The sequence below is a fragment of the Lithobates pipiens genome, unplaced genomic scaffold, assembly GCF_037356315.1.
Source record: "Lithobates pipiens isolate NorthernLeopardFrog02 unplaced genomic scaffold, aLitPip1_a1.2 Scaffold_16, whole genome shotgun sequence".
NCBI lineage: Eukaryota > Metazoa > Chordata > Amphibia > Anura > Ranidae > Lithobates > Lithobates pipiens.
The window spans coordinates 452,094,053-452,114,710 of NW_027507748.1; the positions used below are offsets into that span (position 1 = coordinate 452,094,053).

At 44.2% G+C, this 20,658-nt stretch overlaps 1 protein-coding gene across 2 annotated transcripts in view; it reads right to left on the reverse strand.

Annotated features, from left to right (window-relative positions):
* The window catches only part of GTPBP6 (GTP binding protein 6), a 79,674-nt gene that overhangs the window by 55,535 nt on the left and 3,481 nt on the right, over positions 1-20,658 (reverse strand). For both annotated transcript variants that reach the window (XM_077482808.1, XM_077482806.1), the window contains exons 2-3: positions 9,503-9,640; positions 7,956-8,026 (exon numbers count right to left, since the gene is read on the reverse strand). In XM_077482808.1, the coding sequence (XP_077338934.1) occupies positions 7,956-8,026; positions 9,503-9,640 (209 nt within the window). The remainder of the gene's footprint in view (positions 1-7,955; positions 8,027-9,502; positions 9,641-20,658) is intronic.

Genomic DNA, 20,658 nt, shown 5'->3' on the forward strand with positions numbered 1-20,658 from the left:
AAATACCAATTTCTGAAGCCATGCTGACCCTACCTTGTCTGCCACCTGTTGGGGACAGCGAATGGTCCCACCCTCCTAATTGCTGCAGGCTAAGGGGCCCCCACAGCAGGACTCACCACCCTGACCGAGTTCTGTGCCGTCCAGCTAGGTGTGCCTGTGTCAGCGGGAAGAAACCGTGCTGTTCTGAGCCTCAGGGATCAGCGCTGGGCATGAAAATGGTGCTAGGCTACAACAAAATAGCCGCCAAGCTTCCAATATAAAGGACAATCACAGGGAAAATGGCTGCTGAACTACAGAAAAATGGTTCCCGACCATGCTTCTCCCTGGTCACACCAAACATGGCTGCCAAAGCACTGTATACAAAGAGGGACAGTGAAACACAGGGAGAGAAAATGGCGGCAGACAGCGCTACAGCGATCAGCAGAAACAGACCTCCAGACACCCAGGGGAGAGACAGACACCCAGGGCACAGCTACCCAGCACTGCCCCTAACCCAAGGTGAGAGCTCCCCCAGGGGCCCCTGTCTATGTGCGCACACACACTGCTCAGCAGCCCATGCAGCATCCCCCCCAGGGGGGGGGGGGATATAGGGACAGGGATAGAAGAGAGGGACCCCCAAATCGACCTCCCAGGGAATGCCCAGCTGCTCAGCCCCACCGAGGCAGGGAGAGCTGTACTTACCAGTCCAGGCTAGCTGGGGACATGCCACAGACCCACTCTCCGAACAGTATGGGGTGGCTACTGGCCCAGCACACTGACGCAGACATCAGTAGCCCGGTCATGTGTGTGCCCCGGAGCATTTCGCTCACCGGCTGCCCCTGGAGCCTGAGGGGCATGTCTTGGCTGACCCGGCACGGAGCTCTGGTCTGCACATGCTCGCTGGCCAGGCTGGGGAGGCTACAAGGATAAGGGTATCCAGGGTGTCACCCAGCAGATCACAGGATCTTATCTTGCGCAAAAAGGCAAACTTCTCCAGAAAAAAATCTAGACCAGACCTGGTCCTTCGTCTTCACTAGGCAGAAAAAAGCAACTGAGGCTGCAGGAAGCAGGCTGGGGAGTTGTTACTGAAGGGACCGCCCCTTGGGTGGAACTAGAAATTTCTGTTTTTTCTTTTTTGTACATGTTAATATGTTCTGCCTAGTCCTCTCCTGAAGGTGGCACAACAACCCGATGGTCTAAGTAAAGGAGCTGTGTCAGTCAGTATATGTAAGAGAAAGTCAATTTTGTCTGGGTACAGCGTCGCACAACCACGCAACTGTCAGTTGAAGCAACGCAGTGCCGTATTGCAAAAAAAAATAATTAAGAATAAAAAAGGCCTGGTCATTAAGGGGGCAAATCCTTCTGGTCATTAAGTACCGAAGTTTGGTTCCATTCCACAATTTTAAAGCGTGACATAGTTACATAGTAAGGTTGAAGACACCAGTCCATCCAGTTCAACCTGAGTGTCTACAATTGTCCCTATCCCTGTACATTGCACACTCACATTGGTCCCTATTCATATACTAGGGTCAATTTTGGACAGAAGCCAATTAACCTACCTGCATGACTTTTGAGTGTGGGAGGAAACCGGAGTACCCAGAGGAAATCCACGCAGGCACAGGGAGAACATGCAAACTCCAGGCAGGTAGTGTCGTGGTTGGGATTCGAAACCAGCGACCCTTCTTACTGCTAGGTGCGAGTGCTAACCACTACACCACTGTGCCGCCCTATGTTAGGTATCTATATATTTAGTGTATCATCATATAAATGTGTGACCATCTCTGTCAGGGTAATGGTTTTTCAGCCGTTCTCCCAGCAGATTCGGGATGTAAAACTGTTGAGGTAGGGAATTTTACACTGAATGGGCTAGTGTAAACGTCCACAATCAGTTTAGAATTATAAAACAGCTTTTAGCAATTTCTCTGTCAAACTGAGAAAAAACAAAAAACAATAAATAAATAAATACAAAATCGGGCTGCCCCAACTCCACACACATCTTTTTTTCTCCTCCCCTGAACAACTCCACTCCAAGAAGGAGGATCTGATCATGAACATCCTTCTCTTAAAGTGGATGTAATCTCTATGCATGAAATTTGAGCTGGGCACATCTCTGCAGCGTTTTTCTATCTCTCTTCAAAGCCCAAGTCCCCTGGCTTTCTCCTGCTCCGTTCTTCTATCAGCATGAAAACTTCTGACAAATTTCTGTCAACTGTGATAAAACCAGTCTGAATTTTGTCAGGGTGGGTGCTATAGATTATCAGAGAGCTGGTCTATTCACAGCACAGATCTGCAAGTCTCTGCCTATGTGGAGTGGGGGGTGTTTGCCTTCCCTCCAATCAGCCGTCTCCCTGTGTATGGCAAGAATCCACACCCACAGGTGAATCAGGAAAATAAATTTCTAACAGGACGTGCACTTTCTAAACAAACAGTATATAAAGCTAAATACAGCAGGTATACATGTAAAATTTGTAGGAAAGTAGGAGGATTTGTTTCATTCCTGTATCATCTGAGGCTGCATCCACTTTAACTCTGAGCCTGGCTGAGCCACAACATGTCAGGGATCAACCTCAAATTGCTCATTCTCAGGTTTTAGGTGGAGGTGAGGACTTTCAAGTGGAGGGCCCTAGATCAGTAATACCAAACCTAAAAGAGCAGAAAGAAGCAATTTCCTCACCCATAGTACTGAAAATCATTCATAAATGGAAGCTATTTGTGAAACAGATATATGAAAGATGTGTTAAATTACCAAAAAAAAAAAAAAAAAAAAAAAGTATTATATAGACAAATCTTCTTGTGTATGCTCCAACACCGTGAAAAATAAAGTGCATATGTGCTTCAATAAACTTGCTTAACCACTTCAATAAAGGGCACTTTCGCCCCCTTCCTTCCCAGCCCAATTTTCAGCTTTCATCGCTCTAGTGCTTTCAGTGACAATTGCGCGGTCATGCTACACTGTACCCAAATGAAATTTTTATCATTTTGTTCGCACAAATAGAGCTTTATTTTGGTGGTATTTATTCACGACTCCGTTTTTTTTTTTTTTGCGATATAAGCGCATAAAAAGTAGAAATTTGGAAAAAAAACAATATTTTCTTTTTTCTATTTTAAAAGAAATCCAATAAAATCAAATTTTGTCATAAATTTAAGCCAAAATGTATTCTGCTACATGTTTTTGGTAAAAAAAATTCCGTTAAGTGTATAATAATTGGTTTGTGTGATCACAGACATATGTACGCAAATGATCAAGTACAGATGTGTGCAGGTGATCACGTACATATGTGTGCAGATAATCATTGGGACATGTGATTTTAGTGGGACATATGTGGGGGACATGTGTGTTGTGGGGACATGTGTGTTGTGGGGACATGTGTGTTGTGGGGACATGTGTGTTGTGGGGACATGTGTGTTGTGGGGACATGTGTGTTGTGGGGACATGTGTGTTGTGGGGACATGTGTGTTGTGGGGACATGTGTGTTGTGGGGACATGTGTGTTGTGGGGACATGTGTGTTGTGGGGACATTGTGTTTATACTGTGTGGTGTGTTTACACTAGACTGGTGATCAGTGAGTAAAAAGCTGTAAAAAACAGCTCATACTCACTGATCACCAGCCGGCTGCAGCGATCTGCTCGTCTCTCCTCAGCAATGACTTCTGTGTGAGGAGAGGAGGAGCCGATTGCCTAGCAACCGGCTGTTTGTTTACATCACATGATGTCCAATCACGGCCGTCATGTGATCAGGAGGGCCAATCACAGAGCCCTCCTGCCGATCTGAGATGCGCCGTGTCCGGGTGACACGAGCACATCGGGATTGCGCTGCCGCGCGGGCACGCACGCGCGCGTGATCCCGTTCCTGAACGTCCTATCAGAAGAAGACGGCTCCCACCCGCCGTATATGTGCATTGGCCGGGTGGGAAGTGGTTAAAGTGCTTCACCCGAAGTGACAACAAAATGCGCTCACCAGATCGCCTCGGCCACACAGTGACCTCAAAGCATGACTAATGGGAAGGACTCATTCATTCAATGCAATGGAGTTACCGGTGAGTCTAACTCCAGTACATAGACATGCTTGACCACGTGGCAGCCTCACACATTTGCTTTGGGGTAGTGCCAGCTCTTTCCGCCCAGGATGTGGCTAATGCTCTTGTAGAGCATGTGCATTCAACCTCTGTGAGAGAGTCCAAGTTTAAAGTCTTGTACCCCTCTGAGATGGCCATCTTTTATCAACCTAGCTATTGTTTAGAGGCTACCTTTTTGATTTCCTGAGAAGAGGATAAACAGGGTCTCTGACATCCTAAAGCTTTTTGTAGCATCCAAATAGCATATAAGACATCTTCTAACATCCAGCAAATGTAGCTGCTACTCCTTACTATTAGATGGTTTATTACAGAAGGAGGGTAGAACTATATCTGATATCCTATGAAAGGTAGAAGCGACCTTGGGAATAAATGCTTGTCAGTCTTGAGAATGACCCTATCCTCCAATATCTGTAGGAAGGGCTCTCTGACTGACAAAGCCTGTAGTTCTGAACCTGTGAAGACATCATTGCGATGAGAAAACTGTTTTGAAGGTAATCAGTCTTAAAAGAGGCCTTTGATAATGGCTCAAAGGACTCCCCCAATGACTGCTTTTAACACATCCCATGAGAAATCCCATGTTGGAATCTTATGACAAGGCACCGGTCGTAGTCTTGAAACTGCCTTACAGAATCTGCTTATAAGGGGATCCTGTTGTAGGGAATGCTGCATGTAGACTGATGGGTCTGCAATCTGTACCCTAAATTATGCTTAAGGAAAGGCCCTTATTGCCTTCTTGCAAGAATTCTAGAATTGGAGAGTTGTACTTTTTTTTGCCCTTTTCTGTTAACCAGAGGTTAAACTTCCTCCAGATCTCAAATTTTCCAACAAAAAAAATACGATCTGACTTTTTCCGATTGTAGAGAATTCTGATCGGACAAAGTGCCACGCATGCTCAGATCATATTATGAGACCAAAGCTATTGGCCATTAGCTTCAACTTAGTTCCGTCGTAACGAACGAACGTCATCACGTTCTGAATGAACGGATTTTCCAGGATCCTTGGAATTAAAGTGGTTGTAAACCCTTACAACCAACTTTGACCTACAGGTAAGCCTAGATTAAGGCTTACCTGTAGGTCTAAGAAATATCTCCTAAACCTACACGGTTTAGGAGATATTTGCCGAAAGACAGGCACCGCTGTCTACGGCGCATGCGCCATAGACAGCGGCGCACAGGTGCACTGAGCGCGCTGCGGTCAACGGCGATATGCCGCGAGTGGCGGCTCCCGTGCGCATGCGCGGGAGTGACGTCATCGCGGCTTCGCTGAATGACAGTGGAGGAGCAGCGAGACCCACGAAAAGATGTATGCGCTGGACTACAGGGGACAGAGGCGACTTCGCTGGCTCCTGTGTCAGGTAAGTGACACATAATGGACTACTATGCGATGCATAGTAGTCCATTATGCTTTACCTTTGCAGGGAATGAAAGAGGAAGTAAACTCATCAGGGTTTACTTCCTCTTTAAATACAGTTGTATGCAAAAGATTAGGAACCCATGATTGTCATTTATAAATATTTGGGTGTTTGGATTAGCAATTTCATTTTAATCTATCAAATAACTGAAGGACACACTAACATTTCAGTAGTGAAATGAGGTTTATTGGATTAACAGAAAATGCGCAATATGCATCAAAACTAAATTAGACAGGTGCATAAATTTGGGCACCCCAACAGAAAAAATCACATCAATATTTAGTAGAACCTCCTTTAGCAGAAATAACAGCCTCTAAACACCTGTAATGAGTGACTGGATTCTGGATGAATGTATTTTGGACCATTCCTCCTTACAAAACTTCTCCAGTTCAGTTAGGTTTGATGTTTGTTGAGCATGGACAGCCCGCTTCAAATCACCCCACAGATATTCAATGATATTCAGGTCTGGGATGGCCATTCCGGAACATTGTACTTGTTCCTCTGCACAAATGCCCAAGTAGATTTTGAGCAGTCTTGCTGAAATATGTTCTGCACAGTGGACACTGACCGCTTATATCTTTGGGATAACTTTTTGTAGCCTTCCCCTAAACCATAATGTAGAACAAACTTTGTTTTCAGGTCATCTTAGAGTTGTTTTGAGGCTCCCGTGTTGCCACTCTTCAGGAGAGTCAAAGAACAACTTACAATTGGCCACCTTAAATACCCTTTCTCATGAATGATTGGATGCACCTGTCTATGAAGTCCTTGGATAACTGGGTAATTAGTACTCTGACGGGAGACCTTTTGCTGAACACCAAGGCATAACAGCTTTTGATTAGTCCCCTGACGAAACTGTTGGAGGTTAGTTTTTGCCACTATGGAAGGAATTTTGGCCAGGGGGGGGGGTTAAAGAGCACATTTGTCCTTAGCCTCCTCTTCTGGCCGGACCAGTGTTTTTTTTTGTTTACCCTTGTCCTGATCTCTGGTTTGTCCCCTATAGGGACAACTTTTTTGGGAAAGGACTTCTTCCTAACCGGGAAGGTCTTCTTCCTAACGGCCATATGATCTAAGGCTTCAGCTGAGAGCTGAAGAGAAATTTGCTTGAAAAAGAATGCTGCATAGGCAAAGCTTAGAGGCTGTATGCCCAAACCAAAGGCTGACTTCCAGCATTTTCTGGGATTCGCAGTGTCATGCAGCGAGGAAGCCGAGCCTTCCCAACACCGAGGCCGCTCACCCATCAATGCCTTCTCACTCATCGGGCCCAGAGAGAGAGGGGTGGGGACTCCATAACTCTGTGGAGGGAACCCATGGCCTCTGAAAGAAAAAAAAAGGTGAGGGGAACTCTTGGCTTAGACAGAGCTTGAGTGATGGAGCTCTCCAGCCCCATTTCCCCTTGAAAGACCAGGCAACGTGTCTCCTCCACACTGAGGAAACACAAAAAAACTGATCAGGTGCCTAAGGACCGCCTTTTAAAGAGCTATGGGCAATGTGTTTCCTGTCCAGTGGGAGGAGCTCCATCTCTCAGGGGCTGTCCTGGAAGATGACTGGGGGAAAGATAATTGGAGAAACGGGGAATAATGGCACCCAGTGATGAATAAATATGAGCTTCTGGTGCCTGACCAAAATCACCTACTCACCAGTAAGTCTTCAGAGGCAGGGCAAACGGAGGGGAAAAAAAATAAAAAAAACAGTGGCACCAGACCATGAAAGTGCTCCACAGCTAACTTAACCGGTACATAGTCTAAAAAGTGCCCACTTGGAGCCCAGGGCATGGTCACTTCCAGGCTCACATTCAATCATCCAATCCAGCTATATCAGGTTGTAGTACAGCCTAAATGCCAGGCTATTTATTATTGCACCAGATAGCTGCCAGTCATTGGATAAAACCAGCAACAGTTTTATGTAGATGAATCTTGAAATGTAGCTAGAGAAAAAAAAAAAAAAAAAAAAAAATCAAAAGCTAACCTTTCCATAAATAAAAGCTAAAAAGTGATGTTCATTCTCCTAGGACAGTGGTTCTCAAACTGTCCTCAAGTACCCACAACAGGCCATGTTTTCAGGTTTTCCTTTACTTTGCACAGCTGCTTAAAATCAATATCAATGACATGGTATTGATAAGAGCTATTTTATTTAAGGGAAGTTCAAAAAACATGGCCCATTAAGGATACTTGAGGACTGAGGTTGAGAACCACTGTCTTAGGACACTAGCAAAAAAAAAAAAAAAAACTGAGGCATGCTGGTAATAAGGGTGATATCCTGGGCTGGCCTACAGTCTCCCGCTTTCCAATCCTTTTGTAAGCAGCAGTATAACCCAAAGGTTTTAGACTTCATCTCTCCCAAAGGAAGAAAAATATAGATCTGCCCAACTCATTTTCTCATCTATTGAAACTATTTTAGACCGTTATATGACTTAATAGCTGTTAATGCATGAATGTAGTTTGAATGATGTAATTAGCATTTTTTAAGAAATTCATATATTGCAGCTTTACCTCACTTAAAGAAGATAGTCTTTCAACGTTCAAAAAAACTGCAGTGATCTGAGGAATTCCTTTAATCTTTTCTAAAAAAAAAAAAAAAAGAAACTGAGGTTACAAATTTGATCATTAAAGTCAGTTTCCAGGAATTCAGCAGGCATACTATGAGTTAAGTCTAATGAGGTGCATGCCACCTCCTGTATTTATCTCTATATCTGACAGGTTTATTGCACTCCAGCAAAGTCACTTGGGGCTGAGAAAGGAGAAAAGCACACAGCAGCTATTGCCTGCCCCTCCCGGCTGCTGCCCATATACAGAAGCCTTTGTATTTTGTGAATGAGTTCATATAATACAAAGGCTTCTGTGACTGGGCGGGGATAGCAGCTGCATCAACACTACATGTAAAGCAGCTGAGACAAGAGCATCCAGTGCTGGAGCTCAGAAAGCTATCTTTCTGGAGCACAAAAAACTTGTCAGATGTAAACAACAGAGATAAGTCCAGGACGTGGCATGCACCTCCTTGGACTTAACTCATAGTATGTCTGCAGTTGTATCAATGTTACCGATTTCCTGGAGTTGAGCTTTAACAGGAAAGTTATTATACTACACACTTAACCAATGACAGCAGTTAAGTACCATTAAACAAGGGATAAAAAATAAAAAATGAATTGGTCTGTGCATCTTTGTGTAGGAGACTACAGAAAGATTTTATGCAATCAACCCCTCCTTTGTTCCTTCACGTGATTCTGCAGCCAAGGCAGTGACTAAAGGCAGCCAAAATAAAAACAATTAGTAATTTTCCATTGGAAACCCAGCAACTTTGTCCCTTCCCTCAAAAAGTTAAGAGGAGGAGCATGGAAGAACCCCCCCACACACACTCACCTACCTAGGTGTTGGCAGCAGCGTTCCAATGCTGCAGCTGTCCCCTGACAGATCTAAAACAGAGAACCAAGTGATCACATGATTGCTGATCACTCAGAGCGGTGACTATCAGACACCTGCTCCGCCCCTCCAGCGCTGGGTTGCTGAGGGGGCCAGAGCAGCTGACTGAGGCGCGAGCGGAGACCACTGCCGGTCAGGAATCCAGATAAATCCCAACAGTGCCTGGACTGGCTCTGTGACATCAGCAGATAATGGGCTTTATTTAGCCCATTTTAGGTCAAAGGAGTGCAAAACTAAGTACGCTCCTGTGAGCCACATAAGAAGTATGACCAAGAACTTAGGTCATACTTTAAAGCTACATATAAATATGATATGCAGATAAATAACACTATCACCGCCACAGTCTTCTAGCGTTTACAGCCTGGTGTACTGCATGACTTCACGCATTCCATCAGCCACTACCCTAGAGCGTAATGGGTTGAGCAACAATACCTGACCTGTCATAGAAAAAATAAAAAATTAAATCAAGCGCCTATAAGGCAATACGTCTCAAGGTTACTGGTGATGTCTTACCTTCAGGAGCTGGTCTATTTTTAAAGTATTTTCTTTAGTTCCATAACCTACTGGATCCAAATATACTGCAAAAAGCATAAGTGTAAACAACATTTTCAACATATTACCTGTAAGAGTCTGGAAGTTCCCTTTTCCAAAAATGTGTTTCTGATCAGGTGATTTTGTAGACATGATTAGCTTATCCACAACTATCCAGTTAGGAATGCTGTGTACCAGAGCAACTGCTTCAGCGACCAAAAGTTCAGCTGGAGGAAAAAAACAAGGCCATTGGTAAAGATATTTTAACGGAATTCTACTCTGCAATGCACATTGAATTCTAATGCTAACATTATAAACATCAACACTTACAGTATTATTCAAATAATTCTCATTCAAGTGAAGCTGGCAGTCTTACCAGCAGAAGGTAGAACTCATATGTATGGTGTAGAGGAAAATTGTGTAAACACTACAAATATTGTAAAATTAAACCAGGGCCTCGTAGGATAGAAGACCCCTTTCACACTGGGGGGCTTTTCAGGCAAATTTGTGCTAAAAATAGAGCCTGTAAAGCCCCTGAAAAGTGCCTTTCAAGCCAACCCAGTGTGAAAGCCTGAATTATGTATACACCGCTCCTCCACCCCAACCGTCCATTGAAATTAATGGGCAGCACTGCCAAATCGCCTGCAAATCTCTTGGGGAGTGCCGCAACACGGGCGCCAATAACCCTTTATTCAGCCGCTAGCGGAGGTTAAAAGCACCCCGCTAGCAGCCGAAAAGCACCACTAGAACAGCGGTAAAGTGCCGCTAAAACTAGTGGCGCATTGCTGCTGACGCCCCAGTGTGAAAGGGGTCAAAAGTTACCATGTTGATGAATTGTCATTCAACATTTTAAACATTGGATAATGTTCCTATAAAGTTTTTGTTTGCCATCGGATGATGCTGCTTAGAATGGTGACAGATCTGTGATTGACATCGCTGGACTCTGCCAGCAAGGTGTGTTCTGGTGACCAGTATTGCCATTCACAATAGATCACACAATCTGCGGTGTGATCGATCTGTGGCCGATTGTAAATACACAACCAGAACATATTAAAAAAATAATAACGAGCACTCCTCTTCTTGGTGTGCCCCCATAGCAAGTGGCTTGCTATGAGGGCACACCCATAGGCATGCTCCCAAGCTGTGCTTCCTACGTCCAAAGACACACACGGCACAACTAGCTGCCCTCTCCACCAGTCACAGTATTTGACTGACAGCAGAGGGAGCCAATGGTTCCTGCTGCCTCCACAAAGCCTGTGAGAGAAGAGAGCCACTATAGACGAGCACAGTGCTACATTGAGTGAGGGCTCAGGTAACCATAAGGGGCAGACTGATGCCTAAAAATATTTTACTTTAATGCATTCCCTGCATTAAGGTAAACATTATTAGGCTTTTCAACCAGTTTACCCCTGCAGTGCCAGATGTTCAGCACTGAAGAGGACCCAGCATGACTAGAGAGAATATATCTACAGAAATCAAGTCTGCAGGATGTGGGACCCACTCCATTACCTTAACTGAATTCATACCAAAAGAATGTCAGGAGTGTGCGATCTTCCTTAGGCTTCATGTACACAGACTACTCTGGCCATTGGCTGAGGGTTAAATAGCACGTGGCAAAAATTGGGCCACCGATATGCAGTTGGTGATCAAAATGTTTCTGAACATAATTCTGTCTTGTTCTGGAGAGAGGTTAAACCTCCTCTAACCGCAGTAGCTCCTAAACGCCTGTGTGTACATGGACTCAGACTTTTATGGAGTGGAGTTTAGGAGCTTTAGCAAAAAATAAAAATAAAATAAAAAATAAAAAGCTAAAAGTTTAGGAGCTGTAGTGTGTATGAAGCCTTAGAAGGTTATGTTGCTTGTGGCCAAATGCTACTCACTAGTCCTGTATATACCACCACCAAATTTTGTAGTAGTGAATTCCGTCCCAGGGCTGCTTTAACGCACATGTCTGGTTTTGATCATCTGTGCCACACTGCAAAGAGGGGGGACTCTGTGGCTAAAAGGCATCTTTAGTTATGTATTCTTGACACATCCGTTATCTGTCATTATTTAAATGTTTTACTTATAAGTACTTGTATGATCTCTCTTTCCACATCTCAAATAAAACCCCAAAAAGAAACTATCATATCATATAGCCTTAATAAAAAAGGTGTGGCATATCGATAAACTAGGTTGTCGTCTATAGACCAATTCTTACCAGAAGAGAGACTGGAAAATAAATCAAGTATTGAGGCGTGTATGGCCACTTTAAGGCTGACCATATACTACTGCAAATCTCCTTAAGACCTACCTATACACACACACACACACAATCAGATGGTACAGTGTATGGCCAACTTTAGATGTGAAGTCCCAGTTAACATCTCTTCTTTTTAGGCACGCTACCATTGAGCTCTATTAGAATGCATTCATACCCGAGCGTAGCGTCTCAGCATTTTTCTGGCTTTTTTTGGAAATTACACGCTTTTATACAGCATTTTTGAGCTTTGCCATTTTTGTTTTATTAGTAGCCAATAGAGAAAACTATATGTTGCATCATTTGTTGCTAGGCATTTCAGCTTTTCCATTATCTTACATTTTTTTTTGTTAGGGTAGGGGCTTGGAATTAAAATGATACCGAAGTCTTTTTTTTTGCTAAAAATAAAAAACAAACATACTATACTTAACTCCTCTGTGTAATGGTCTTGCACAGAGCAGCCCAGATTCTCCTCTTCTCGGAGATCCCTCTTCGGTGCACCCGCCCCCCCCCCCCTCCCCTTCTTGAGTGCCCTATGTCGGCCTCCCGCAATCACGCTAAGGAAAAGCAGAACAGGGATCTGCCTATGTAAACAGGTGAGAGATCAGCTGTTCCTAGTGATCAGGAACAGCGATCTTTCTCTACTCCCAGAAAGCACCTCTCTAGGGAACACTTAACCCTTTGATCACCCCTAGTGTTAACCTATTCCCTGCCAGTGCCATTTAAATAGCACTGATCACCAAAAAGTGTCACTTAGGGTCAGATTTATCCACTGCAATCCCTCTAAAAGAATTGCTGATCCCCGCCATTACTAGTAAAAAATAAATAAAAATAAAATAAAAAAAACACAACAGTAAGAAGTCCCTAAATCTTTTCCCTATTTTGTAGACGCTATAACTTTTGCGCAAACCAATCAATATACGCGTATAGTGATTTTTTTCACCAAAAATATGTATTGGCCTAAACTGATGAATAAATATTTTTTTATATATATTGTTTTTGTATATGTATTATAGCAGAATATAAAAAATGATTTTTTCATTTTTTTTTGTTCATAGCTTAAAAAAATAAAAAAACTGCAGAGGTGATCAAATAACACCAAAAGAAAGCTTCATTTGTGGGGAAAAAAGGGACCTCAATTTTGTTTGGGTACAGCGTCGCACAATTGTCAGTAAAAGTGACACAGTGCTGGTTCGCAAAAAAGTACCAGTTACTTACCGGTAACTGTCTTTCTGGGAAATCTTCCAGGACGGCACACCTGAGAGATGAGAGGCTCCTCCCTACAGGAAACACAATCAATCGACAGCTGTTTTAAGTCCCCACCCTTCCCCTTGATCCTCAGTTTGTAGAGAAGTAACTCCTGAACCAGGTTCACAAGGGAAATCATTCCTCATAGGTACTCACCTTCTAGTGTTCTAGAATTTTCCCTCCTCCAACGGGCGGGAAGTAGGCCTGCCGTCCTGGAAGATTTCCCAGAAAGACAGTTACCGGTAAGTAACTGGTACTTTTCTCAAGTCATCTTCCAGGACGGCACACCTGAGAGGATAAACAAGTACCTCAGGCCTACCTTAGGGTGGGGCCACTGCAAAACCCTCTTGGCGAACCTTGGCTCTGCAGTGAGCTTTACCTCCACTCCATACGCTCATATGCTTGATGAAGGCATGTTAGCTGGATCATGCGGCTGATCTGCAGGTCTGCTCCACAGATGTTCCTGCCTTTTCCGCTTCAGATGCAGTATCTAGGTGAAATGGGCTCTTAAAAATGGAATCAGAAAACATGTTAAACTTGTAGGTTAGCAATGTTGCCTATCTCACACATCTAACAACCATGGCCTATTATGCCTGTAGGTGCTACTTAGAACCACTAAAAAGATAAATAAGAGACCTGTGTAAGACAAGGACACTACATTAATCAATAAGAGGGCCTGTCTTAACACTATCCTGTTGAGGGAAATAAAACTGCTTCCTTTTTATCTTTATGTCAGCAAAAGACTAAAGGGAAGCCTACTTAAGGGAAATAGATTAACAGAAGCTTGAACCCTGGGTTTAAGGCACGCCCAATCTATGTCCTTACGCCTGAGAGCCTTCTTCAGGAGTTTAAAGTCCCTAGCAGGAGTAGACTACCCATATTGCTATGTCTAGTTTTGCTAAAAGGGCAAAATGAAGGCCATGCACCGAGCCAAAACCTATTCGATCGGGTATACATCTTTATACTTCATCCTCAGGCCCTAATACTCCTCTGAACAGAACTCTCCAAGTTCTTACTAAACAGGGCGATTCATTATCCCCTTCCTCCAGTGTCCCATAACCCTACAGGGCTTCAACCCTAGGAAATGGTTCTGGCATCCCTGAATGCAAGTGGTCAAGGTTTTCTGACATGTGGCAGCTGCAGCCCGAACTCCTGGCCCCTCCATGGAAAAGAAGGCTGAAATACAAAAAGGTGATACATGCATTATTAATATCACAAATAAAATGATCATAGATTGTGGGCACGGCACAATAGATTTAGACAGAAAGGACACAAGCATAGACAACAATGTTGTGTGCCTGAGTGTGACTAGCTAAACCAATATATCAAATATGGGAAGAGACCCAAATCTGAACCTCAACGTAGACAAACAGTCCTCATAGTCTGGTTTTCTGATGTGCTGCCAAGACGTAAAAACATTAAGACTCAAGCAAACCCTAAATGCTGCGTATTTCTTTAGTGCAGCTAGCTAGGTCATAACTGATATATAAATACGGAAAGGACAGGAACCCCCTTTACTGTTGTGCTTTACCTATGTACAGCAAAACAAGGCTATAAAGACAGAAAGACCCAAACTTCCATGTTGTGTATTTCTGACAAACCACCACAGTTATAAGATTAATATGAACACCAACTCCCATGTTGTGCATTTTTGCTATGCCACAGGGAAAAATATGGAACACAAGACAATCCTTTCTGTCATGCACTTCTGTAGTGTAGTTCAGATAGAACCAACACTGAGAAAGGACACAAGCAACCTGCAGCATTGTGTTTTTCTGAAACAGAAAGCACCAACAAGCTTCAATCTTGAGTATTTCTGCTGTGCAACAACATAAAAGCAGACACTGAGGAAAAAGACAGACAGCCTTTACAGCTGCAATCTTTCTGGTCTGCTGCAAAATAAAACAATAACGTCATGATGAGTATTCCTGCTGTGTAGCAAAACCTCAATCAGAAGGGACAGATAAGTTTAGGGTTCCCACACCCGTGCGACCCAACCTGCGACTTGGGACTGCAAGACGCATGAGAAGTCATATACTATGGCTTCCAATGGGTACCATTTGTTTCTGTGCGACACCAGCAGTCCCTGATTCCTGGATCCACAGACCTCAAGATTACACAGGTCCCAGGGAAAAAAACAAATAGCAATTTTAAGGTCGAACAAGTAAGGGGTCCCCAATGCTGTGACTCCCTGGAGGATTGCAGCCAACAAACCCCTGCTGTGTATCCCTAAGATGCAGAAAGGTAGATCCATGAGAAACACTGCTTAGCCTGATATACAAACGATAAGGCAGTAAATATAGGACATACAGGACACAAACATTCAATCTTTGTGTATGTCTGATGTGTAGTAATATGCCAATACTGAGCAGAGAGGCCACCATCCTCAATGTGTCTCAGCTGAGCAGCAAAAACAAAATCAGAAAAAGACAAGCAACCTTCACTGCTGTGTCCTTTCTGATATGCAGCCAATAAGGCAGTATATGCAAGACATAAAAAGGACAGACAACCTTCAATCTTGTATATGTCTGATGTGCAACAATATAACAATTCTGAATAGAGATAGCACATCCATATTGAAGCGATTTGGCCTTGCGACTCAACATGTCAAATCGCATGGCTAAAATCAGCACAACCCCACTTTGTGGTGCTACATGGATTACCAAAGGCAGTATATGTACTACACCTGGCAGGGGTTCAATTTGTATTTCTACTATGTAGCCCAACAAATTCGAACCATCAATTTTCACTGCTGCCTTTCTGATAAGGCAGTAATACAGGACACAAAACCTCACAGACCTTAATGCTGTATAAATCTGATGTGCAACAATAAAACACTATGAATAGAAATAGCACATCCATATTGAAATGATTTGTCATGCGACTCAACATGTCAAATCGCATGTTTAACCACTTGCCGACCGCCTCACGCCGATGTACGTCGGCAGAATGGCACGGGCAGGCATAAGCACGTACATGTACGTGATTTGCCTCCCGCGGGTCGGGGGCCCGATCGGGCCCCCGCCCGGTGCCTGCGGCGGTCGGTTTTCGTTCGGGAGCGATCCCGGACGAGGGGACGGCCATTCATTCATGGCCACCCCCTCGCGATCGCTCCCGACGAATGGAAATCCCCGGTGACATCACTTCCTCTCCTGTAATGTAAACACAGGAGAGGAAGTGATGTATTCTCTCCTCCGTGTCGGTATTTTTCGTTCCGACACGGAGGAGAGCGGATCAGTGAGTTGCACCAACACATCCCACACACAGTAGAACATGCCAGGCACACTCACACCCCCCCTTTACCCCCCGATCACCCCCCCAATTACCCCTGCCCCCCCAGTCACAGTGACACCAATGTCATTTTTTTTTTTTTTTTTTTTTTTTTTTGCATTGGTGTCATTTGTGACTGTAATAACTGTTAGGGCAGTTAGGGTTAGCCCCCTTTAGTTCTAATGTACCCCCCTAACCCCCCCAATAAAGGTTTAACCCCGTGATCACCCCCCGTCGCCAGTGTCACTAAGGCTGGGTTCACATTGCAGCGGTTTATGAGAACGAATGTGATTCGCACCGCACTGCAGTGCAAATCACATCCGATCTCTGTGCGATTCGAGTTCAGCCATTCGCCGCACCCGCCACACCCGCCGCACCCGCCGCAAATTCGCACGGGACCCTTTTTTTGGCCCGCAGCAGAATCGGATCGCATGGGTGTTCACACCATGCGATCCGAGTTTGCAGATCGCACTGCGATATGCGAACTGATCTGGGGGTGTCAGTAACATTTCACTGACACTCCCAGCAGTTCGCATAGGGCAGTGTGAACTGCCGCCGGGAGGCATGCGATGCGGGAACCCGCCGCGGATTCGCGGCGTTTCCGCATCGCTCCAGTGTGAACCCAGCCTAATAAGCGATCATTTTTCTGATCGCCGTATTAGTGTCACAGGTGACGCTAGTTAGGCAGGTAGGTATTTAGGTTCGCCGCAGCTTTTTATAGCGCTAGGGACCCCCATATACTACCGCATAAAGCCCCCTGATTGCCCCCTAGTTAACCCTTTCACCAGTGATCACCATATAACTGTTACAGGTGACGCTGGTTGGTTAGTTATTTTTTTATAGTTTCAGGGCACCCGCCATTTATTACCTAATAAAGGTTTAACCCCCTGATCACCCGGCAGGTGTCATTTGTGACTAATAACTGTTAGGGCAGTTAGGGTTAGCCCCCTTTAGTTCTAAGGTACCCCCCTAACCCCCCCAATAAAGGTTTAACCCCGTGATCACCCCCCGTCGCCAGTGTCACTAAGGCTGGGTTCACATTGCAGCGGTTTATGAGAACGGATGTGATTCGCACCGCACTGCAGTGCAAATCACATCCGATCTCTGTGCGATTCGAGTTCAGCTATACAGATAGTATGGCTGAATTCGTGTCGCACCCGCCGCACCCGCCGCAAACTCGCACGGGACCCTTTTTTTGGTCCGCAGCAGAATCGGATCGCATGGGTGTTCACACCATGCGATCCAAGTTTGCAGATCGCACTGCGATATGCGAACTGATCTGGGGGTGTCATTAACATTTCACTGACACTCCCAGCAGTTCGCATAGGGCAGTGTGAACTGCCGCCGGGAGGCATGCGATGCGGGAACCCGCCGCGCATTCGTGGCGTTCCCGCATCGCTCCAGTGTGAACCCAGCCTAATAAGCGATCGTTTTTCTGATCGCTGTATTAGTGTCACAGGTGACGCTAGTTAGGCAGGTAGGTATTTAGGTTCGCCGCAGCTTTTTATAGCGCCAGGGACCCCCATATACTACCGCATAAAGCCCCCTGATTGCCCCCTAGTTAACCCTTTCACCAGTGATCACCATATAACTGTTACAGGTGACGCTGGTTGGTTAGTTATTTTTTTATAGTTTCAGGGCACCCGCCATTTATTACCTAGTCTCACTAGTGTACCCCTAAATTTAGGGGTGTCTACTTTCTAAAATGGGGTCATTTGGGGGGGGGGGGTTTGTGCCATCTTGGCATTTTATGGCCTTCAAAACTGTAACGCCCTTAGAAAGCCTGAAGGCGGTGCTTGGTTTTTGGGGCCCCGTACGCGGCTAGGCTCCCAAAAAGTCCCACATATGTGGTATCCCCGTACTCAGGAGAAGCAGCAGAATTTATTTTGGGGTGTCATTTCACATATGCCCATGGCATGCGTGAGCAATATATCATTTAGTGACAACTTTGTGAAAAAAAAAAAAAGTTTGTAATTTTCCCGCAACTTGTGGCAAAATATAAAATATTCCATGGACTCAACATGCCTCTCAGCAAATAGCTTGGGGTGTCTACTTTCTAAAATGGGGTCATTTGTGGGGGTTTTGTGCCATCTTGGCATTTTATGGCCTTCAAAACTGTAATAGGTAGTGAGAAGTGAACTCAAAAAATTACGCCCTTAGAAAGCCTGAAGGCGGTGCTTGGTTTTCGGGGCCCCGTACGCGGCTAGGCTCCCAAAAAGTCCCACATATGTGGTATCCCCGTACTCAGGAGAAGCAGCAGAATTTATTTTGGGGTGTCATTTCACATATGCCCATGGCATGCATGAGCAATATATCATTTAGTGACAACTTTGTGAAAAAAAAAAAAAAAAAAAAAAAGTTTGTAATTTTCCCGCAACTTGTGGCAAAATATAAAATATTCCATGGACTCAACATGCCTCTCAGCAAATAGCTTGGGGTGTCTACTTTCTAAAATGGGGTCATTTGTGGGGGTTTTGTGCCATCTTGGCATTTTATGGCCTTCAAAACTGTAATAGGTAGTGAGGCGTGAAATCAAAAATTTACGCCCTTAGAAAGCCTGAAGGCGGTGCTTGGTTTTCGGGGCCCTGTACGCGGCTAGGCTCCCAAAAAGTCCCACATATGTGGTATCCCCGTACTCAGGAGAAGCAGCAGAATTTATTTTGGGGTGTCATTTCACATACGCCCATAGCATGTGTGAGCAATATATCATTTAGTGACAACTTTGTGTAAAAAAAAAAAAAAAATTTTTTTTTTGTCATTATTCAATCGCTTGAGGCAAAAAAATAAAATATTCAATGGGCTCAACATGCCTCTTATCAATTTCCTTAGGGGGTCTACTTTCCAAAATGGGGTCATTTGGGGGGGTTTTGTACTGCCCTGTCATTTTAGCACCTCAAGAAATGAGATAGGCAGTCGTAAACTAAAAGCTGCGTAAATTCCAGAAAACGTACCTTAGTTTGTAGATGTGACAACTTTTGCGCAAACCAATAAATATACAATTATTGACTTTTTTTTTACCAAAGACATGTGGCTGAATACATTTTGGCCTAAATGTATGACTAAAATTGAGTTTATTGGATTTTTCTAATAACAAAAAGTAGAAAATATCATTTTTTTTCAAAATTTGCGGTCTTTTTACGTTTATATCGCAAAAAATAAAAATCGCAGAGGCAATCAAATACCATCAAAAGAAAGCTCTATTTGTGGGAAGAAAAGGACGCAAATTTTGTTTGGGTACAACATTGCATGACCGCGCAATTACCAGTTAAAGCAGCGCAGTGCCAAAGTGTAAAAAGACCTCTGGTCATTTACCAGCAAAATGGTCCGGTCTGAAAGTGGTTAAACTCGGCAGCCATTGCTGTTAATAGCACTGTCTGAATCAGCACAACGCCACTCAAATCAGGACCATCAGACTTCACTGCTGCCTTTCTGATAAGTAACCAACAAGGCAGTAAAACAGGACACAAAGCCCCACAGACAGACCTCAATCTTGTGTATGTCTGATGTGCAGCAATATAACCATTATGAGCAGAGATGTCACCAGACTCAATGATGTGCATTTCTGCTGTGCAACACAAAACCAGAAAGTACAGACCACCTTCACTGTTGTATTTTTCTGATCTGTAGCCAAACAAAGCAGTACCTTTAGTATATAAAGGACAGAAAACAAGCTTCAGTGCAGTGCATTTCTGATGTACAGCAATATAGCCCTTATAAGCAGAGATGTCACAAATCTCAATGTGTATTTCTGCTGTGCCACAAAAACATCCCAGCAAGCACAAACCTTCACTACTGAGGTCTACTGGTGTGCAGCCAATGAGGAGTCATGGTCTATCCCTTTATGAAATAACCAACAGGCAATTTATTTCATAGGCATAGCCTGGGCTGTAGATACTAAACCTTCACCACCAGAGAAGGAACAGATCCTAAAATGGTTGGACACCCTACTATTAGTAGTAGTTGTTGTCCTACCTTACCTCCATAGACTGAGCAAACGCTAGCCAGCACATATCCAGGTGGTGCTGATTAGCAACTAAAGTCTCAATGAGCCCAGCCCTAGAGACCAATTTAAGACCTCTCTAGAAGAGGTGGTTACCAGTTTAGCCTGGGAGGTAAATAGCTATTTGCAGGCTTCAAACAATCAATTATGTAGCTCTTGCATAGGTTTGCACAGAAAATCCTCAATTAAAAGGATGTAGGGAGCGATCTATGGTGAATCGCCTTTAGATCTGCCACTGAGTGGATTGTAGCCCAAACCAATAAAAAAAAGTTTCTTCTTACCTCCTACACTATAATATAAACACAGTGTAAAGGTGGAGTGGGAGGTTGGAGCTTATGAAAGTTAACTATAGCAGGCAACCCCCAAAAGGAGGATCTGTGACAAGGGAACCCCTACTGTGCCACACAGTAGCTTGGTCTCTGCCCATCCTTGAATGTTAGGTCAGCTTTTAAACATTGTGAAGCAACTTCAGATTCCTAGCAGCTGGG